Below are 22,199 nucleotides of genomic sequence, written 5' to 3' on the forward strand. Positions count from 1 at the left end.
CCATTCCTTTCTTGCTCCCCCTGTAATACTTCATATACCCACATTTTCATCGCACGATACCGTACAGTAGCACCTTGTACCTTGCATTCGCTTCGTCAGTCACGAAGCGCTCGACTTCAGTGATACTCTGCACGACGCACCGGCCCAAAGACAGCGCCCGATTGGCCGCGGCAATCTCATTCACCAGCGACGATTCGGAGTGTTGCACCACGCCGTACCTTGCCGTGGCATCACTCGAAGCCTTCAACGGCCCTCGCACACGCGGCCACTTCAGCGGACTCAGCCTCGCTCACGCCGTGCTCAGTCAGACCAGCACCGTCTCGTCGAGCACAATCTCGCTTGGCTTCCGGTCCACCACACCGCCCAACACTGGCGTTTTTGTCGCATTATCTTTTCAATTTTCGCTGCACTTGCTGTGCCACCGCAGAGATTCACTGCGCAGCCTCGAGTCCAGAAAACAGGAACCGTTCCTGGCGCCGATTTATAGCACCTGAAGGCTAAAACTGCCCTGGAGCCACCACGCTGTCGGCGCCCAATGCCACTAACCTTATAAGGCTAAGCCCCCCTTCGCAGCTGCTCCATCACAGCGGCGGCCAGCAATTTCCCGCATTCTTGGTGCTTTTCATGCTTCTGCCCAACCAGCCACTTTCGCCTTTGCTCCATCGAAAACTCAGTCCATCATCACTCATCGCCGGCGACGAGATACCGCTACAGCATTTAACTATACAGGATACCCGGCCCTGCTGATTCGGCTTGAAATTAATTGTTACGCTCGTTTGCTTCCTGCGATACCCGAATTCTTTTTTTAAATAGTATAATCCGTCATCAGCCTCGCCGATCTTTCGCGATCGATTACTTCATTCCGCGATCATCGAGCATCGAAACGTCGAAAAAGTTGTGATGCGATAGCCTCAATCCGCTTCCGCCCCTCTGCACCCCAGATGCTCGTTTGCATTCCATCGAAACCGACGTCTCGATCATCGCCCGCGCCGCCTGTCGCCCGGAATCTGCGACTTTCCGCCTCTCCTTTGTCCTTTTATCGATTTGACGTCTCCCCCTAGCGCGGCGCGATCCCTCACCATGCGATTATCTTCACAACGACGCCGACCGGCGCGACGCCCTCGGCTGATCAATTCGGCTGTTGCGACTCTGGCATTTTTTGCCCCCTCAAGTACATCCGCCTTTAATATTACTGCAGCTCCTGCCGCGGACCTCGATTTCTCACAGCTGGGCAGCATAGGCATTGCCGGAGACTTCAACGGAATCTCACTCTATCAGTTCCAGGAGCAAATCGCACAACCTTTGAGCACAAATGGCAGCGAATACCTGCTCACACAGCTGCCGAATGGCGTCCTTGCTCCCATTGCCGCAACCGACGCGTCTATTCTGGCCATGTGCTCACTGACACTCAAAGATGGCGCCGAGGGCGTGGTGCTTGGAGGAAATTTTACGAGCATGGACGGCATCAAGTCAACGGCCATCGCCATCTATAATGCGAACACAACAACTTTTACGCCACTCACGGGACTGGAAGGCGAAGTCAACGCTCTATTGTGTGATGATTCCAAGGGAACTGTGTATATTGGTGGAAATCTGAAAGGGGGTAACTCGACAAATGCCATTGCATGGAAAGTGGACGGTGGCTGGGCAAACCTACCCTTTGCCGGCTTCAATGCCCCTGTGAGCTCCATCACAAAAGCCAGCAACGGGCATGTTATTTTTGGCGGAAGCTTCACTGGTCTAGGCAACGTGACTGCACCAAATAAGCTTGATGGCCAGGCTATCAATCTGTCCACGGCAAATATCTCGGCTGAGAATACCGCAGTCACGAAAGGTTTCGACGACCCCAAGAGTGTTGTCTGTTCTGATGGGTCTACCGGTTCCGGTAAGACCTGGTTGCTGCAGGACGAGACTCCTGGCACATGGCAGGCGACTTTCGACTTTGGATTTGAGCCCACGAAGCTGCGGCTTTGGAATACGCATCAAGATGGACGGGGCACAAAAACATTCCGCTTCGTCGCTTTACCGCTCGACGGCATCATGAACTTTACCTACATCGATCCTGCGACTGGCAAAAACTCTAGTTGTACAAGCGAGTGCCCGCTAAGCAACGACCCCAAAGTGAAATTCCAAGACTTCCATTTTGTCAATAGGATTGGCATGGACTCTTTCCAGATTGACATTTCAGCCTGGTACGGAAAAGGAGCCGGTCTTAACAGCGTGCAGTTGTTTGAAGATGACATCTTCTCCTTCGCCGTCAACTCATTCAACCAGCCGTCCTGCAACACCACTTTCCCTTCCAGCGCCACCTCCACAGGGCCTTTCAAGCAGTCGGCTTCTCTACAAAGCGATTCAAAGTATCTGACAGCACAGCTTTCAAGCCCCATCACATCGAAATCTGCATCCGTTGTTTTCGTGCCCAACATTATCGAATCTGGCAACTATTCCGTCAACATGTATACTCCTGGCTGCATAGCAGATAACTCGTGCCAGACTAGAGGTCGCGTTAACATTACCGGCCTCATGTCGACTGGCACTATTCAATCAGACTTCACTACTTCAATCTTCCAAACCAACGACTTTGATAAATATGACCAAATCTATTTCGGTTACATTGAAAAGACCTCGGATACGTTCAAGCCAAAAGTCACACTTACCCCCCTTGATGGACAAGATTTGAGCGAAATGACCTTCGTTGCTCAAAAGGTTGGATTCACCCTTCTTAACTCGACGGGGAATCTCAACGGCCTCTTTGATTTCGACCCGAGCAAGACAAAGATTAGTGCGGACAGCTTGGACGATTCGCCGGTCAACCAACTTGGCGCAAGCTTCGATCAGAACACTGGCGTTAACTCCCTAGCAACAGCGGGAAATGTAACCTTTATCGGCGGTAACTTCACTTCGGATGCGCACCAGAATTTCGTCGCCATCGATACCAGCGGCAAGATTATGGACATCAATGGCGGTCTCAATGGCCAAGTGCTGGACATGTATCTTCAAGACACGCAGTTATTTGTGGGAGGAGACTTTACAGACCTGCGAATCAAGGGGAAAAGCGGCCTTAACCACGTCGCTGTGTATGACACCAAAAGTCAGGCTTGGAACCCATTGGGCGCGGGTGTGAACGGCAGAGTCGAGCAGGTTGTGGCATTCCAAGTTAATATTAGCAGCGTTACCGAAAATGCCATTGCCCTAACAGGTTCCTTCACTGAGTGTGAAGCTTTTGGCAATTTCGAGGCGTTGTCTGTTGACGGCTTTGCGGTTTGGATGCTATCGGAAGGGAACTGGCTACAGAATCTGCAAGGCGAAACCCCCAATTTTGGTGGCATGCTCACTGCTTCTCAATTGAATCTCACCACTGGCAATTCCCTCTTTGCAGGCTCCATGGAGTCTTCACAACTGGGAGCAAATGGCGCTGTCACCTTGGCTGATAAAGGCATTGGCCATTTTCCAGTCAACATTCAGCCCAGAGTGCAGTCATCGAGCAACAAGCGACGACGTGATCTCTCTCCTGAACCCACGTCAGGTGTTCTCGCAGGCACGTTTTATACCGGAAACAGCACCAATATCACAGTCCTCGCGGGCCACTTCTCAGCTCGATCTCCCAACGGCACTACAATTAACAACCTGGTACTCATCGATGGCTCAAACAATGGCACCATTAGTGGGCTCGGATCCGGAATATCCTCCGAGTCGGTGTTCACCTCTGTTGCTCTTCTCGGGAGCGTCCTTTACGCTGGCGGCAACGTCACTGGCACTGTTGATGGCAGCGGTATTGGTGGACTCATCGCTTATGATATTGAAGCCAAGTCCTTCTCCAAGCAGCAACCTGCGTCACTACAAGGTGGAAACCACACAGTCTCCGTCGTCACTGTTCGACCGGATACTACAGACGTCTATGCAGGTGGCTCATTTCAGAAAGCAGGCGCGCTAGACTGCCCTGGTGTTTGTACGTATGATACCAACACTGCTCAGTGGTCCAGGCCCGGCACCACTTTGGCTGGGCGAGTTAGCAGCTTCCTGTGGTACAGCAAGAGTCAATTGATTGCTGGCGGTGATCTCCGTACCAACGGTAGCGACACAAGATTCCTTGCCCTATACGACGCCGAGAAGCAGACTTGGACGGACTTTGCAGGTGCTACTCAGATCCCCGGCCCTGTCAACGCCATCACGGCCGGCTCAAACGACAATAGTCAGATCTGGGTCTCGGGCAACTCACCGAATGGATCCGCCTTTATCATGAAGTATGACGGCAAACAATGGCAGAGCCCTGATGTGCCACCTCCTCAGGGCAGCATTATACAGAGTCTGCAGGTTTTTACGGTCACCAAAGCTCATGCCTCGTCGAATCTTCTTGACGATCAGCAAGTATTGATGCTCACCGGTTCTATGCCCTTTGCCAATGTTGGAATGGCTTCGGCCGTCATTTACAACGGCACCGACTACCTCCCTTTTGCTCTGACCAGCACTGATACTGGAGCTGGAAGTATTGCCAGGATATTTTCGCAAAAAGATAACTTCTTTACACATAGCAGTATGTTCATTCTCTCTTCTATTGTCACATTCATATATCACGATGTAAATTCTGATGTTCCTTGCTAACACGCTGCTCAACAGAAAAACACTTGGCACTTGTCTTCGTCGTTCTAATCGGCCTTGCCATTGCACTGGCACTCATTCTTATCCTGGTCGCTTCAGGAATCATTCTTGATCGGATACGCAAGAAGCGCGAAGGATATACGCCAGCACCAACCTCCATGTATGATCGTGGAAGCGGCATTCAACGGGTCCCGCCGCGTGAACTGCTGGAGCAACTCGAGAGGAGCCGACCTGGCGAGGCCCCGCACGTATGAGGCAAAGATTGCTCAGAAGCGAATTTAATTTTTTAGCATACATTTCTGATTCAGCGTCTGGCGTTTGGATAGGACTCAAGAATACGTCCAAAAGACTTATAAAAGAAAGAGAATATTTAATTGGACGATAGGAGAGAGGGTCAGTCAGCGAGCTACCATCATCATGGCTCGTTAACACAAGGAAAAACGATTGATCGCCCACATCTACCTCCCGCAACAGCCCCTCAATAATCTGTTACATCTTTTCAAAAACTTTCGTTTTCACATTTACGACATTATGACCACTGGTTAATGTTTATTAACCCATCTACTTTTTTTCACTCATCCCTCATAGACGCTTCCTGCGTCCGACCTTATTTCCCGGATTCGTTCCACATTATTATATCTGTTGACTCTCTTTTTTACTTACACATTTTATTCTATGTATCATAAATTTCAGACAGTCTCCGACACAGAGCCTGTCATAGTTCGATATTGTGTCATCTTGCCTTTTTTTCACTCTCATTTTGGAATGGAGCTACGAGGAAAGTCAATGGATTTTTTTTTTCTTCACCGAGTCAGGAAATGAGATGGGTAGTTGTCGTGAGGTCGGAGATGGTGGAAGATGGCCGTCTGTGAAGAGTTTTCACGGGGAGGGATAGAATAGGAGCTACTTGATGTCAGCAAAGATGATTTGGTTGACGATGAATAGAATTATTAAATAGTAATGCGTCTCGCGAGAGGTGTTGAGAAGACAATGTTATTCGAATGTTTGAAATGAGTCTTTGACTTCATGATAATCTTTGGCCTGTAGAATCGTGACATGCACTTCCAGTGGTCTTCCTATGTGTCACGAGTAGCGGTTTCATGCTTTTATCGCAGCCTTTTTGAAGAGTATTTTGATCGTATTTATAAGATTATACGGGAACCTGGTACATGTGCATAGAGTAAGGCATAGCTAGATGCTCAATCTTGAAATACGATGACAATCTGAAAGATACTTGAAGCAGTACGCATGCGAGTACTCAAATTTCCAAGAAAAATAGCGTATAGCCATCTCTCTCGTCGTACGGGCTCTTCTTAGCAAGCCATGATCATGCAGTCTAGTTCTTTAAGAGAGAAGTTATCCAGCATCCCAGTTTCATTATCCTACGCCCCAACTATAGCTTAATAAGGCAGCTAGTCCATATATTAAAGTTCACAATTGCTAAACTCACTTGAATTAGTAGCGGTAATAGCGATAATAGCAGTAGCAGTAGCAGATGTAGCAGATGTAGCAGATGTAGCAGATGTAGCAGATGTAGCAGATGTAGCAGATGTAGCAGATGTAGCAGATGTAGCAGATGTAGCAGATGTAGCAGATGTAGCAGATGTAGCAGATGTGGCAGATGTAGGAGATGTAGCAGATGTAGCAGATGCAGTACTTGATAATAACCTACATGCACGTATAGATGATGGCTAGAGTGCTGCATAGTAGAATTGGGTTGCTAGATAACTTTTCCCTTTTTCTAATCGTCCCAACGAACGTACATTAACACATCTGCACAGCACCAGCTCTGCCTGTAACTTCATAGACTCTCTCGATATTCGTACATCGTATGCCTACCGACTCCGTATCGTGCCTAGTCAGACATATCCTTTTTCGTCTTCATCTGGCATGATGATCGACGCCAAAGCAACGACTTTAGCATTATCAACGACGAAGTCCCCCCTCCTTCATCTCTAAACAAAAATGTTAAAAGGGAGAGCATTCGTTTCAAGAAGAGACAACTCAGCTCCGCAAATAAGCAAAGCAAAAGGGAAAAAAAAATATGAATATTTTCTTCGGAATGAAAGCAAAAAAGAATGCCCCATTAGCCTACGTCATGAGACATTCTTTGTCTTGCCTCACTTTGTCTCATCGGATAGCCCATATTTCCGTATGTGCAGTTGTCGTCGTCATTTACATTTCATCAGCGGTCGCTGCAAGAACTTACCCTAAAACTCATTCCAACGCACGGAATAGAGGGAGGATAGAGAAATCTTGTATGCATCGAGAGAGTTTATGTGAGACAGATGTGTAATAAGATGATAAAGACTGAAAAAATATCGCGAAGAAACAGCCATGTAACAACATCTCTCTCCAATGTACTTCGTATTTCGTTGATTGTTGTTGTATAGGTGACGAATCTACTACAGCCACATAGCAGCACTGTTGAAAGACTCTTGTGTCAACTTCGGGCCGATAAAGGGTCAAGTCCACCGCAAGAGCTCGAAAAAGAAAAAGAAAGGGAACCTCTATCAGGCGACCACCTACCTCTCTATAGCAGGCAATTAAGAAACCAGGTCTTTGTAGCTCTAGGTCGCTCACAGTACTCTCTACAATTACAGGAACATATACCACTGACTCTAGCCATAACACCTGAACCTAGCCACTAACCCTAACCACTAACCAGCGCTGTCTTCTACTATAAGAGGCACCTGTAGGTACGCTCCTAGCCTCAGATTGATTACTAAGCGAGAGAGTCCAGAAAACCCACCTGATAGAGGATCCCACAAGACATCCACATCACGGTCAAAACACGCAAAAAGAGATGCCCACTATCAGAGTCGAACTGATCACCTTGTCATGTCAGAAATACTAGTGACACGCTATACCGCTTAGCCAAGCGGGCAGAGATACTGAAGTGACGATCGGGGCAGCACAACCAGATCATAAACGTTTTCAACCAAGCAACCGGCATTCGTTTCAACATCGCTCTGGCTACGGCTTCAATGCAACAGTGAATCTCAACAACAACAGCAGCAGCAGCAGCAGCAGTCTTGCATCTGTAAAGGCTTCCATAACAGATGGATCAGCGAATGGTTGGTTGACGTCACGTCTGACCGCTCGTCTGAGTCTCCCATACCAACTGAATGCTCCGTGAAGCTCTTGTCTGTATCGTAGACGAACAATCTGCCGTGCTTCATCAAAGTCATTCTTGGCTCGGTCGCCCAAAAAGTCTCACTCGCCTGGTAAGCGTGAGCAGCTCTCTCAGCTCAGCCCTTGGAATACTTTGCCCGGCAATGAACTAGCGAAATACTAATTTCACCACCGGGATGGATTTCAAAGAAGAAGAAAAACAAACAAGCCAAGCCAAGACATGCGTGCGTGCGTGCGTGGGCGCATGCGCATAAGCACACAATGTCACACAACAAGACAACGCTAGGATGCAAGACCAAAAGCCTACTGCCGCAAGATCGAAACGCGATCTTTGCTCTCTCGCTATATACGGGTCCTTGTTCGCCTTCTCGCTCTCGCGTTCTCTTTGGGTCAATGGCGCCCAACCCACTCCTGTGCAGTGTGCAAGCTGCGATGCATGCGTTAAAAAGTGATTCGTACCTCCGTCGTGCAGTAGTGTGCGGCAGGCCCCCCGATGGAATAAGCAGTGCGCGCAGCTAGATATGCAGGTCTGAGTTCGCACCAAAGAACTCAAGCAGCCATTTCCCTTGCCAATGATTTCGTTGGCTGGATGCTCTGTGGGATGGTGTTAGTGCAAGCACTTCGTATATGATCCCGGCAAAATCACAAGCTCAAAAAATGAAAAGGCCAACGGAAAAGGCGGTCGGATGCCCTGAGCCGTGCAAGACGGAATCTAAAAGGCTCGGCGGCACATATGGCAAAATCGTACTTGTAGCATCGCGCACACTCCATGCAGTTGCTGTTGCTTAGCACGGCCGCGGATAGTGCATGTACTTGTAGGCTGTGCAAAAGCCCTCGTGTTTCACTGCAATATCCGAAAAGATGATATTTATCCTTTCCCATACGGGAACCGAAAGGGAAAAGAAATCATATGTGCTCCATAACCAAGCGACCGAAGAGCCAACGGCATCTTGACACCTCTCTCGATAGCTGGAATAGCCAATTTCTTGGGCGCAGGGATCAATGGTATTGGTGTTAGTCCAGCGAGTTCTGATATGCTAATTCCACGGAGCTCGTCCATGGGATCTGTATTGTTTAGCACCATCGGGCCCCCAGCCCCTGGGTTTCCAAGCCCATGGCATTGGTTAGCAGGCTTGTGTCTTTTGGGGAGGGTCGAGTTATCAGTAGCACAGCATCGTCGTGGAAGCGGGCGGTCCAACGCCACGGTGACGGAGCAAGTGTTGTCAAAGCGTCTGGGAGGGATCAAGCTTGTAGCAACAGCAGCAAAGTCGCACAACAGTAATCAGCCACCTGCTGGAAGGAAAACCAACGACCAACCAAAAGGGACTGTCATGTCTCTCCAAGGATCCGGGACTAGGACAAGACAATGGCATGCTCCGGCAACGCTGCCCTGTATCATCCGAATCGGTGTGCTCGGAAATAGAGTGGTAAACCCTGTGTATCACGCTTCGAAAAGATCCGGCGCCATTCAGCGATATCTTTGCACCTCATTGGCCTGCCTTTGTCTTGTCCGTGGATTGTACAAGTAGTATATAGGTAAACATGCGGTTGTGCTTGAAGAGGTGATGGCCACATGTCATTCATGGGCAGTGCCCAAGTTAGACCGACTCCAACAATCGTCGTTTTTATGGCATCTCTTATGGATTCTGCATCCAAAAAATGGTCCCTATGGTCTTTGATAGAACCTAGGACAGCAAAATCATGCGCATAATGCTGGGTATTCAAGTACCTGCGGTTCGGCTCGACTCAAGTCAGATTTGTTCTCCTTGAAGCGCCATGCTTGGCTTCAGCACCAAAACTCACCTGCTTGGTCATATGGAAGAATTACCTCAGTATTTAGTATACTCTCTGTAGCAGATACGTGGACAGTTGCTGTTACTTGTAGTGCTTTACCGATGCATACCACCAGGCTTTCACAGCTTCCACACGTATAAGAAGCTTCGCCCAATGCACTGTGCCAAGAGTACAGACACAGCACTGGCATGCGTGTGCCATAGCATGTACCTCCCAACCCTCAACGAATACTGTGCACCGTGGTGGAATCGGAATGAGTGGGGCGGCTGTACAGTATGGACAGCAGGTGAGATGTGAGAGCGTAGCAAAAATCGACGTCATAAGGTCGGTCGTTGGCCGAGCATGCAGTCTGTACGAATGTAATCCCTGAAGCTCCCATAGGCGAGGGTAGGTCAGTGAGTGCGTAGGCGCAATTCCCAGCGGTACTCGCAAGCAAGTGCGTAGAAGACGAGGAAGATGCGAAATAGACAGAGGCCCTCTTGTATTAAAGAACCAAGAAGGAACAAAGGCCGTAGCCAGGGCTTATTGTCGCAGCTCCTGTTCTCAGCTGCGAATCCCTGTAATGTGTCAAAACCGTATCGCAGCCCACCGATAAGGGACCGTTCTAGAACACCCGTCAAAGCAGATCTGACGTTGATCGTGGCCTTTTGGTTTCTTGGCCGGCGACCAAGGGAAAGAGAACCTGAAGATCATGGCCACTGACGAGCCTCCCGCACGTGTTTGCAGGCCGGTCTCTCCACCTTGGACTCAACTTTATTTGCACAACAGCAGCGGCTGAAATTTGACGTCGCGCAACAACATATTGTTCTGTACTCGCTGGCCGTCCCAACCAAGCCAGTGAGCCCAAACTGCGTAGCAAAGTCGGGGAGTTACTTTCTTGTAGCAAAAGAGAGATTGGCTACACGTCGCATATTGTGTAGCTGTTTGGGAGGATGCTTTGCAAAGGCCATCCAGAGCGGTGTGAGCTGAGACGTCTGAATACGCATACGAGAGCAACAGGACTTGCGTATATTCTACATATCACTCTGCACGGAGCCAACAGCCAGTCGCCGTACTCTGCCACTGCTTCCGCGACATTTTGTGGATGAACAAATGCGAAAAATCCTGAGTCTGGCACATGAACGCAGTGATTGCTGGGACACTGACCACTGTACCCCCGAAGCATCTCGTCCGTGCAGTGCCTGCAACAATGCCAGTCAATACACAGGGGAGAAAGGGCTTCTCTTGAGGACGTGGGCTATGCGGATACAAGTCCCGTCTTCCCACCCTTGTAATGACGAAAATGTGTGAGGATTCTGTGTGCTTGTTCCATATGGACAACTCCCACGCACTTGCAATGGAGAGACGTGGTATGGCATTTGCGTGCTTCAGCACCAAGACCCGAAATGAGGGGGACACGGAAAAAAGGGATAAGCAAGAGCAGAGATTGTGGATGGACGATGTGCTCCCCCTACATTTGCGGAGTAGGTGTCACTCTAAACGAGTAGCATTCGCACACACACTCATGGACACACGCCATCCCTCCATTCAGTATGCAGCACGTCTGCGTTCTGTGGAGGAGCGTAGAAACTATCAACAGCCTTGTTTGGTCGGCGACCTCGTGGTCCTCGTGCTCACCGGTCTGTAATTAGGCTCCCGACTCTCTTTCGCCCATTGGGGAGGGATGTTAGCTCCGTCTCCAAAAGTAATTTCCCCCGGCCCTAGAAGCTGGAAGTCGCTGTTGAATGGCTGCTGGAGATGCTCCAATTAGCAGCTGTACCCACTCGGCATGCAGGCATTGACAATCTGGTCGACAAGAAGAAAATACGAAGTTGCAGTACTAAAATCGCACATCATCCCCTCCAAACATACCTATAGCGCCTACCCAGTGCTCTCTGCAAACGATGCAGAGATTCGATAATGGCCGCAGGTAGCCAAAAACATGCCTAAGACGATTTGGTTAGCTGATAAAGAGAATTAACGATGCCACCATCGTATGCAGCGGGCGGAGTGGCATTAGCCGGCACCCGCTCATCTGCCGGTAATGGCGCGACGATCGTCGCCGCCAAATATATCGGGTATCTGATATTAATCTCAAGCGCTCGCTCGCTCCATGTACTAAGGCAATATATGATAAATTGGCAGTCACCGTTTTGGCATGCTTGTCTGCTGTAATTTGACCATCTTTCCTCGCCATGCAGACGTAAATAGATTCTTCTCATTGCTGATACAATACATGTTTCTGCAAAGGGCCGACTCGTTTGGCGCAGTCACTCCCTGCTTAACAGAAGACAGAGCACTGGTTTGGTTGCAGCCAGCACCGCTTGAGGGCAATTGAATGTACTGTATCGGCTCCTCCAGCAGGTACGAGGACTCGCGCCTGGCTGCCGCCCGTTCAGGAGCTTTTCAGTCTCATCATTTGCCTGCATCACACGATGAGCGCTAGTCCTTTCCTACTCGTGAACTGAGTCAAATCGGGACCATTAAACCGAAAAGGCAACCCGACGTCGAGCGGCTCTCGTCTCCTCGAGGCCGACTGGCATTCGCACACACCGACTGCACTGTGCTGTGATGTGGAGCAAAACCACCCTTTGGAGAAAAAGCGAGAAAAGGGATCCCTAGCCCAAGTGGCGCGTTTCATGTGTCCCAATCCGGCCTGACGCCTCCGCACCCAAATCCTCGGTTCATGGGAGTCGCAAGGCGGGCCTCGTAAAATATGGACGTCGCCACTTTGTGTGTGACCCAGAGCCCACGATCAAGACGTGATACTGTGCTCGTAGCGTGTATTTGCCTGCAGACAAAGTCTCAGTCAGCGCCTTGGTCTCACTCTGATGACAGACACGCCTGGAGGTCACATTAGCGATACGCCGAGAGAATGTCTAGGACAGTGGGTGAGAGAGAGAGAAGAGGGAGGAAGAAGAGAAAACAAAAGAAAGAAGAGGAAAGTTTGATCGTAGAGCCTGTTTGTGATTCGCGCACTCGTACTACAGGCAATGGCAACTGCTACGGGAGCACCTGCCACGCCTGCCCTCAATCTCCATGAGCGTTGGGGGCAGGCGCCAAGAGCCACTAAAACGGGACTTGAGAAATGGCCCTTTTTCTTTTTCGCCCACGGGAGTCCCAAAGCAGCTGTGGCCTGTGGAGACTTGCTGTATTCTACCGGGCAGCGGAAAGACTTTTGAGATTCAAGTCATTTCGATGCTGCTGGTGAACCTGATACACTGTACTGGACGAGCACGACGGCGTTCCTAGTCTAGCAGCCTAGGCGCAAGTTAATTACAGGTCCAATGAGATGGTGCTATAATAACGGAAAAGCCGTAAAAACTAACAGCTGTCTAAATAAATGAATGGAGGAAGAATATAGCAGTCTCCACAGATAACGGACCTTTCTTGCCCTTCTTCCTTGCACAGAATAGAATTACTGGAGCGGTTCTTCCGAGTGCAAAGTAAACGGATGCCTCTTTCGCCTTACTCGTGCTCAATATCTGTGCGAGTGCGGAGTGCGAATATGCCTTTTTTGGGGGCGTCTTGGTAGTGGTATTAGCGGCCTGTGTTGAAATGAGATATATGAGAGAGTTTAAGCAGGGAGTCCTAGGCGAGTTTTTCCATTGGGGCTCGAGAATACAGGCTAGCCCTGCGTTTGTAGTATGGAAGCAAAGTACTCATAACGTGTCTGATGACATGCTACTGTATGTTGATACCAGTGCCTGATCAATCATCACGGCTATGTCACTCAAAGCGTATAGGGCGTCGAAAGAGCGACATAGCCTTTTCCCCCTTTCTTTCCTCAAATCTTTTCTTAAAAGTTTTTTGCCTCTTTCTTTTCCTTTTTGCCTAAGCGGATGCCTACTGGGGTTCCTCTTTACAACCAACCCTTTAGAGCAGTGCGCGTGTGACACTATCTCTAGATTACACTACTTACACTAAGCAAGTCTATGGTTTAGCACGAACAACTATACAGTAGCACACCTGGGTATGCCTCCTCCATCGACGCTTGTGAACAATGTAATCTTGAGCCGCAATATGATACTGATGCTTCCCAGCCCAAAAGTCAGCCATGGCCAGGCTGGCGGACCATTACGGGGGCTTTTTTTTTTTTTTTGGCTGGGATATGTGTTAGCGAGTGCTTGGAGGAACAAGCAACAGACTACAGGCGTAGTGTGGCCGGGGAGCATCGAAATGGTGGAGCTGCCGCAATGTGGAGACTCCTTTTCTTTTCTTTTTTCCTTTCTGATGGGAAGCTACTACTAGCAGCTATGGAGTCCCTTCAGTATAGCGCTTGTAGTGGTGGGAACGTTTTTCTTGGATCCCTGGAGCGGTCATGTTAACACCGATTGCGGGAGAAACGGCCGGTAAGGAGATGGCCTGCCAGCAGACATGGGACCAGCACAGTATGCGCAAAGCGGCTGGTAGCTCTGAGAGCTTTCCTTTCTCCTTTTCCCATGTCCAGATTTTTTGTCCATTACTGGCCTCCGTCAAAAGCTGATTTAGAAGAAGCAGGCAAAAGAAAAGGGAAAAGGCCAACACAATATCAGCCCCATCTTGCCGTCAAATTTTAGCTCCCTAGGATATTTTCCGTACGAGGTTTCAGCTGCCAGCATTCCTGCATCTGCCTTCTCTGTTGGTCATAGTTGAATTTCACACTATCGTGTGTCAAAGCAGCTTGCAGCTTCATAGGCGATTTTTTATTCCCGGCGGCAGCCAGCCCTGGGTCAGCGCCACTCCCAGCGCACTGTCCGTCAACCTAAACAGGATGCAGGAAGAGAGAGAGGACCTAGGGTGACGTATATGGAGACAGTGCGGAGCAGACACACTGTGCTTCCGTATGGGCTTTTATTCGGGGCATTTGAGAAAACAGGGAGGCACATGTAAGCGGCGGGCATCGCTGTGTGGACGCACACGGAAAGTACTGTACGCACCTGTACGCACTATGTTCATACTATCCTGATGCTATTGGACGCAGCAGACAAGTATGAGCAGGCGAGGGGCTTCCGTTACGAATGGGAATTCAGATGCGTATCCGCGTTGCAGGGATGCGATTTCAGCAAATTGGCCACCACAGATTCCACAGCCCAAGTTTCATCCGGTACAAGTACCGCTTGTATCTTTGTGTTAGCCGCATGCTGGCAGCGGCAGGTGGTCTAGTGATATGAGTGCAATATCGAGATGAGATGCCGAGTAGCACATGAACCGTCATAGAGGCACCGAGGCATACGAGTATGGAGCACATGGGCCGTTTTGCAAAGGGAGGGAGGGAGCGGGCTGGTTCCGTTACACGTACATGCTTGCTTCGATAAGCATACTATAACGAGGCCCAGAAAAATAAAGTAGAGGGCGTTGTACAGCGCCTGGCTCTCGTTTGCCCTACCGTCGTCTAAACTCAGACGGGATAGGGAATATGTCAAAGGCACGAAATTATCAAGACCAAAACTGTGGTAGCGTAGCGATGAAATCGGCGGTGGAGGTGTGCTTGTTACGGCGCCGTTTGCTGTTACGGGGCGTTGGGGTCGCACATGTACCGTGGCCGTCATATATTTTGGGAGGCTGAAATATAAATAGGCGTGCCAAGGCGCAGCATAATGACGAAAGGAGAGGGCAAAAACTTGCTTGAGGTGCTGCAACGGCGATGAGATGACGATGATGGGCCCGTCCGTTCTGGGACGGATAGGCGCTTTCTTTGTATGTACTTGGCTGGCCCTGTGTCTCATCAACTCATGGAGAGGGGGGGCTGCCCAAATCGTCGAGATTGGCGCGGGGAAGCATTTTGGCGGCGGCAGTAGTGACCTGTAGCACTAGGCAGAGCAGTCAGCTAGCTAGCTGGCAGGCAAAAACAGCAGAGGTGGTGTGGTGGTGGTGGAGGTTATCGTGATGAGATCCACCCAAACGGTCATAGGCGTACGTCAGGGCTTGCTGTTGGTGTTGCCAGGCCTGCTGCCCGTCCCCGCAGGAGCCTTGCTTCCAAGGTGTGAGGGCCTGTGTGTTCTCACCTCAGAGTGCGTGCCCATTGATGCCTTGATTTTTGTAGCTCTTGTATGCTATTTTCGAGTCAAGATACAATGTGTTTAGGTTGTTCTGCATTTTTATAATGGCTGCCTACAGATGCGCGCGCCAAAGCTGAGCTCTGGCCATGCTCGATCGTCGCTGCTGCATTTACTACAGGGTACTACCACTACAGCCTCCACAGGCATATGCATGCCGCTATAGCTTCAAGCTTACCCTTGAACTGCCGATGAGAGGCTCTATGCTTGGGATCTGCTCAGAAGATGGGCAGAACAACGTGAAACACAGACGATAAAATACAAAAATAAACCTTACAAAGAAATTAATTCATACACAGCCTGCTTAGTGACCCGACTGCCTCTCCAACCCTTTTCTTTGCCTCCCTCGCTAGCAGTAAAGCGCCCTGCCCTACCTGTGCTGCGTCCTTCGTCTGCCGTACAGCACATCACGTATGTACTGTATCATCCAACCTTTCTTTAGTTTTCCCCTTCTCTTTCTGTCTTTCTTCTCTCTGCCCCCACCCACCCCGGACGGCGTCGACGCCGCCGTGTTTCTCCCCCTGTTTGCCGTGCTAGAGGAGACCTTTACGTCAGGGCTGCACTGCATCGACACCCGGCCGTCCGCCGCCAAAAACGTGTCCCCACCGGGCCGGGCTGGTCCCCTGGTCGCTGCTCCGTGTTCCGCACGGGGTCCGTACGGAGTACTCCGCTGGGTACTCCGTATGAGGAATTCTGGCAGCCAGCGCAGCGCATGAAGAGTATAGTGAGGGCCATTCTTACGGCCTGCACCCTGGCATGTGCCCTATCTGATACGGCGCAAGCTACCTCAGCTAGCCAGATTGCTGCTCGCGGCGTCGCATCCCCAAAAATCCTCAGACATGCTGCAAAAGTGCGCTTACTTGTATACACAGGTGTGTAGTGAGTAGCATGTGGCGATGGGAACCTGAAATGTCTGATACTCTGTACAGCAGAAGCGACATCCTCCCCTGTATCCGGCAAACCTTCTTTGTTCCCTGTTTACTTTTTACTTTGATTCCACGTGTATATACAGTTTGTTTACTTTTCCCTCTCTGAAGTTTCTCGATTAGGACCATCCAAGTTCCCAGTATCATATCTATTTCAGTACTAGCGCGGAAGGGTATGCCTTTCGAAAATATCCCAATGTTGCCTAGCGCTCATTTCCAGTGCCAGCAGCAACTTGGTTGCTCCCTGTAGGTACCTTGCCCGATAGAATTGCTACAGGTGCATTCCAGGAATTCCATCAATAAGCTGCACTACTTGCTGTATATTGAAAAGTTTGAAACACGTACATGATAATCTCACCGCTCGCCGACTAAAAGCACTGATAACCTCACCAGCCCTTCATCGGCAGTTGCTGTGAATACGCTACACATATTTACACTCATACTCAGACCTATAAGCCGCACATTTCGGCACAGTACTACTAGTAGTCCTGCTGGGTGCTCAGCGGCCGCTGTCCCCTGCATAAAATCTCCTCTCTCTCCGCAGTGGCGGCACATGCCCCAGCACCCTCATCCACTCCCAACTTGCAACTTGTCGCTGTTGCAGGCCCCTGGTTAAACTGCCGTAGCCTTAACCAACAAGCATTTTTTCGCTCTCGCGGGCCCCACCCGCAACTTTGAGCACAATCCCTGCTTTGGCTCTCAAGGAAGTAGAGACAGAGGTATACAGTAGAATACAGTGCGAATTACAATACTCCAAAAGATACACACGAGGCTCGCACATGCCAGCAGGGGACGGCCGCCCTCGCTCGTACTCTGTGCTGCGCGCAGCCATTTGCACCCAGCACTGCGCATACTGTAGATACGGAGTACATCTGAGCGGTACTTCACGTAGGACAGTGCAGTACCCAAGGCAGGCAGGCAGCCAGAGCAAGAAAGAGCAAGGCAACTTGGACCTTTCTTTCCTCCAAATCCTCCACCCCCCCACCTGCCTTCTCACCCCTCCCCTGGTCGTGCCTTCCTAGTCCCACAGATTGCATCTCCACCCCCCTTTCAGATCCACGCTGGCTGGCGTCTCTCTGTCGACATCATGGCTCCTGCTAGCTACACCCTAAGCCGACATCCAGATGTTGCTGCCACTTGCGATACATGGCGGCCACTTGTATCATCTTTTTTGCCTGCCTCTTTGCATTCGTCTTTTGCATCTTACTCGCAACGCCTTTAATCTCCTCTTTTCCCCCCCTTGGCGCTGAATCGCCTCCATTCCGTCCATCATCATTGCAATTGCTACTCGTTTGAGCAAGATACCTGTTTGTACGCGTACGAGTCGAGTACTTATCACTTCGAGGTACTGTACCTGTGTGGGAAACTCGCTACCTCTACATCCACCAGGCCCTGCTGCTCGTGTCTCAAACTTGCCACAGAGCTGCTTTCAAACACAGCATCAGCTTTTCACCTACTATACATAGAAGTGGCAGTTCTCTTTTGCCTCCTCTTGGATTTCTCCCCCCTCACCTCTCATCAGCGTCATCAACACCACCATCATCGCTTAGACAGTGGACAAAAGCACAAATCACCTGGGGCCCTACCCATACCTGGACATCTGACCCCATCTCCTCGATCAGAGACATTTAGCTGCCAGGGCAGCACAAACGCATTCGCACAATCCGCATCTGCCCACTCCCAATCTCTTCCCCTGCCCGCTGGCAGTCTGCAAACTTGTTTTTGGCCTTCATCTTGGGCTTCTCCCCTCCAGCAGTCGTCATCATCCCTATCCGTCCCAGCACCGTCTGCTGGCCGTTCTCCTCTCAGTCTTCTCCATACTCTCCACCGCGATTTGGCCATAGCACAGCTCCATAACGGAGTTTTGGTGGTTCCCTGTGGGTTCCTCCCAAATGCTCGTCACTTAATTCAACTAGCCTGCAGCCCCCCCGGCCGGTTCTTCTTCCTAGGGCCAAAAGCACTACCCTACTTCATCGCAGCAACCCTGTCGCCTCGGGCTTTACGAAAGGGACATTGGCCTGCCGATCACTTTGGCCCAGAGTCGTCACACCAGGCCAACCTGGGACCTCCTCTGGCATCCCGCTAAAACTGACGCACGTCAATTCACTGACCCGAGGACACACTTAAGACTTCGCTGATCCCACCTTGGTCCTCCCGACAAATCACTCCCAACTCCAGACGGGATCTTCTGTTATTTGGACTGTGCTACCGACTTGGCAATCTTCTAGTCGGGATCCCGCATCTGATCAACAAACCTTCTTTCTGCTCTCCCACGCAAACGCACCACACGCACGCACATCACCCAGAGCTGTCTCTTGTCCTTGAGCTTTCTCCTGATCATCACTTACACAAAGAGAAAGAAAGAGGAAACTCACCACAACTACGACAAAGACAATCAATACATACCATACCGTCAAAATTACACACTACACCTTACACAAACATCAACTTATCGATCAATCCAACACCACTCTTCCTAGCAAATCTTCACTACATACACCATGACCATGACGCTGGACGCACCCCAACAGCAGCGATTTGGGCCCGTTATGAACTTTGACTACCCTCCTCACGGCCAGTCACCGGCCTTTTCAAATCCGTGGTCCTCGTCACCTTCTGCCTCCCAGACCGCCGCAGTAGCAGGAAGCAGTCTCTACGTTGGCGGACCGGCGCCTCCTCCTCTCAGTCACAGTCTCGTGGCCAAACCTCACACCGCTCGCGCTCCCATCCCCAGCGGACCTCCTTTACCATCCTACGGCTCCTTGCCGGTCGCCTCATCTGGAGCTGGTAGGTTCCTCATTCTCATTCTCTTATATGAATCTTAGATGTACATGTATATTTGCAGCTGCTTACTTGTCCATCATCAGATCTCCTCAGCATGAACCGCCTTCAGACCTCTTCTGCTGCCTATGCAGACGCCACCTACGCCACGACAGCCTCTCCCGTCCACGGCCACTTTGCACCTCCTTCAGCTTCTGCATACGACACCATGGGCTATGCACCAGCCCATGTCCGGCCCGCATTTGGTGCCCTTGGCCACGAATCAGACGCCTCGCGCAGGTTTTCTCAACAGTGAGCCAGTCCTTCGTTTGCTACTTATGAAATTACATGACTGACATTTACATCTCCAACAGCGTCCATACTGATGACCGGAGAGGCTTTGCTGAAGCCCTTGATGCCAGCCACGGCATGCTTGCCATGAGCCAAGAGACACCCAGAAACATCTATGGCCGCGACCGATCTTCTGTAGACTCATACGGCTTCCCGTCGACTCATTCGACCAGCTCCTCCGTCTCGTCCTCTGGCGGCTTCGGCTCCTACTATGGCGACTCCGTCTCTGACTACTCTACTGCCGGCTCAGATATCGAGTCTGTTAGCTCGAGAACACTGCCTCGACCTCAGGGCATGATGTCCTCCTCAGTCCCTCCTGCGCCCCAATCCATGATGGGCCAATTCAGCTCCAAGGTCTCATCCAGCACTCAGAAGAAGCACAAATGCAAGGTTTGTGACAAGCGTTTCACACGACCAAGCTCTCTGCAGACTCACATGTACAGCCACACTGGCGAAAAGCGTAAGTAATTCCAAAAGCATATCCTCTGTTATACATGGTCTAATAAATATGTTTAGCATTCGCCTGCGAAGTTGAGGGCTGTGGTCGCCATTTCTCGGTTGTCTCAAATCTTCGACGCCACCGAAAAGTCCACAGAGGCGACGCCCGATCTGAGGCTGGTTCAGAAGACCACCACTCAGATTAAATCAGATTTATTTTACCCTCCAAAACCGGATTCATTGATTGATTCCGGCTGTATTACTAGAGCCTTTTATGACTGCGGCCTTTGCGAGGCTAAACCTTCAACAATCTTTTTTCAACTACCACCTCCCGCACATTAACCATCTGTAGCAGCATAGAAGATGCATGAGATGTAGGTGCGGGAGCTTGGGCATTGAAAAATCGACCATCATTTCTAAGATTTAATTGGTACAATACTCAGACTACGACTTCATCTCACGACAAACACATATTAGAGGATGCGGGTTCAAAAGAATCCCGAGGTTTTTGGAAGGGAAATCTTTTCTTTTTCTTTTTTATTCAAGAGATGGTACGGCTATGCGCATGAGTTTTCGCTACTTGTCAGGGATACCAGTGCGTTGCATTGCGGGGTCACATCAAGAGGCCTCTTGGCTGATGTGATGCTCTCAACTATTTCCTTTTTTTTTTATTGTTTGTTTGTTTTCCTTGTCTTCTCGTTTTCTTTCTTGGGTTCTGTCATTTACGGCTTCATTTCATCAATTTTCTTTCTACCTTGGTTGCTTGCTGGAATGGCGACTCTTTTTTCTTGGGCTATGATCTCGGCTGGAACGATGCGATACACACGAGTCTTTCCAGTCTGGCGTTTTGGCTGTGTGGTCAGGGGACTTTTTCTTTCTCAGCATGGAATTTGTGTCAACGCCAATCCTCGCCAGCCTTCCATTATGGGGTTCAGATGGAAGCAACTTGTGGCTTGATATCATCGGCACAAGTAGGAGGGATGGAAAAGATGGCAACCGAGCGGCTTCTGTTTGCTGTTGTTTAGTATTGTATAAATAGGCCCTATCTCACGGTGACGATATACCCATTCGATAGCATTGTGAGTCTATTGTTGAATACATGAAATTCATTATCATCCGAGTTCTTCTCTTCTGTCCTCTGTGGTTGTGAGCTATATTCTTTGAAACTATATTGAGTAGGTACAGTAGGTTTATCGACAGGACGCAGTGGTGCATGGTCCCTGCCGATCACTGGGCCAGCTACTTTCACGACTCATGGTACAGTAAGAGCTGCTAAGAGTACCCAGTTAAGGAGAGGTGGAAACCGGCAAGAGAGTAACTGGGGTTCTTACGGCGACGATCACGGCGAGGATGTCCCAAACAGGCGGGTGAGGTTTGGCGGAGGCGCCGAATCATATGCAATCACGGGCTTCTGTTGCGATTTCGTGTTGACAGCGGACGGGATCGACACACAACACGCGGGAGAAGCATTCGTCTCTGGGGAACCCGCAGCTGCCTAGCTTCGCGCTTACATGTAAGCTCTCTGTCTCTTTCACTTTCTTTCTCTGTTTATAGCATGATTGCAGGCTGGAGCTGAATCTACTTGTACGCTACGCCATCCAAGGGGAAAGGGAAAAGTGGAAAAAGGAGAGCGTCCATACGCGATATGTAGGTTGGATGGAGCATGGGATAGCGCTGGATTTGATTTGATATGTTTTCTCCTTTTCTCCCTTTCTCCTGCTTTTCTCCATTACCAATGGTTTTGATGACTATTTATCGTGGAGATGTTATAAGGGACGCTAGTTGAGATGGACTTGCGCTGACCATGATACGAAGTTTACTCGAGCATACAAAGTATGATGACTTTCTCGCATGCATTGGAGAGAGAGCACGACATATTCAAAGGACGATCACTTCCTCAACTTGGAATAGAACGCGCGTTTCAGAATCGAATATCATTGCTGGTTATGGGATAGGAGGGATCCAAGCAAATGTTGTCAAGACCGGACAAGCTTTGTGGGGTTTGCGAAGGTTGTGACTTGGCTACATGCTGCCAAGCAATAAATTTTGGAGAATGAATGGTACATGCAAGGGTGATGATATTTGGAACGGCTTGTGTGGATGGGATATTTGGAACAAAAAAAGAAATGGGTTGCATGGGTTATCTGGCGGCTGAAGCGAAGCGAGGGTGGCGGATTTG

General features: G+C 50.0%; 2 protein-coding genes across 2 annotated transcripts; both read left to right on the plus strand.

Moving 5' to 3' along the window:
• Positions 1-1,080: 1,080 nt before the first annotated feature.
• TGAM01_v203861 (cellular morphogenesis protein) lies at positions 1,081-4,853 on the plus strand (the record flags this gene model as incomplete). Its single annotated transcript, XM_018803829.1, has 2 exons — positions 1,081-4,534; positions 4,618-4,853. The coding sequence occupies 2 exons, from the start codon at positions 1,081-1,083 to the stop codon at positions 4,851-4,853; spliced, it is 3,690 nt and encodes a 1,229-aa protein (XP_018662880.1).
• A 14,119-nt stretch (positions 4,854-18,972) lies between these two features.
• TGAM01_v203862 (hypothetical protein) lies at positions 18,973-20,226 on the plus strand (the record flags this gene model as incomplete). The annotated part of the gene is made up of 4 exons (XM_018803828.1): positions 18,973-19,258; positions 19,339-19,543; positions 19,606-20,042; positions 20,099-20,226. 4 exons carry the CDS (start codon positions 18,973-18,975, stop codon positions 20,224-20,226), a joined length of 1,056 nt encoding a protein of 351 aa, XP_018662879.1.
• Between the last annotated feature and the right edge of the window lie 1,973 nt (positions 20,227-22,199).

This window comes from Trichoderma gamsii, assembly GCF_001481775.2.
Source record: "Trichoderma gamsii strain T6085 chromosome Unknown Scaffold_10.2, whole genome shotgun sequence".
Lineage (NCBI taxonomy): Eukaryota > Fungi > Ascomycota > Sordariomycetes > Hypocreales > Hypocreaceae > Trichoderma > Trichoderma gamsii.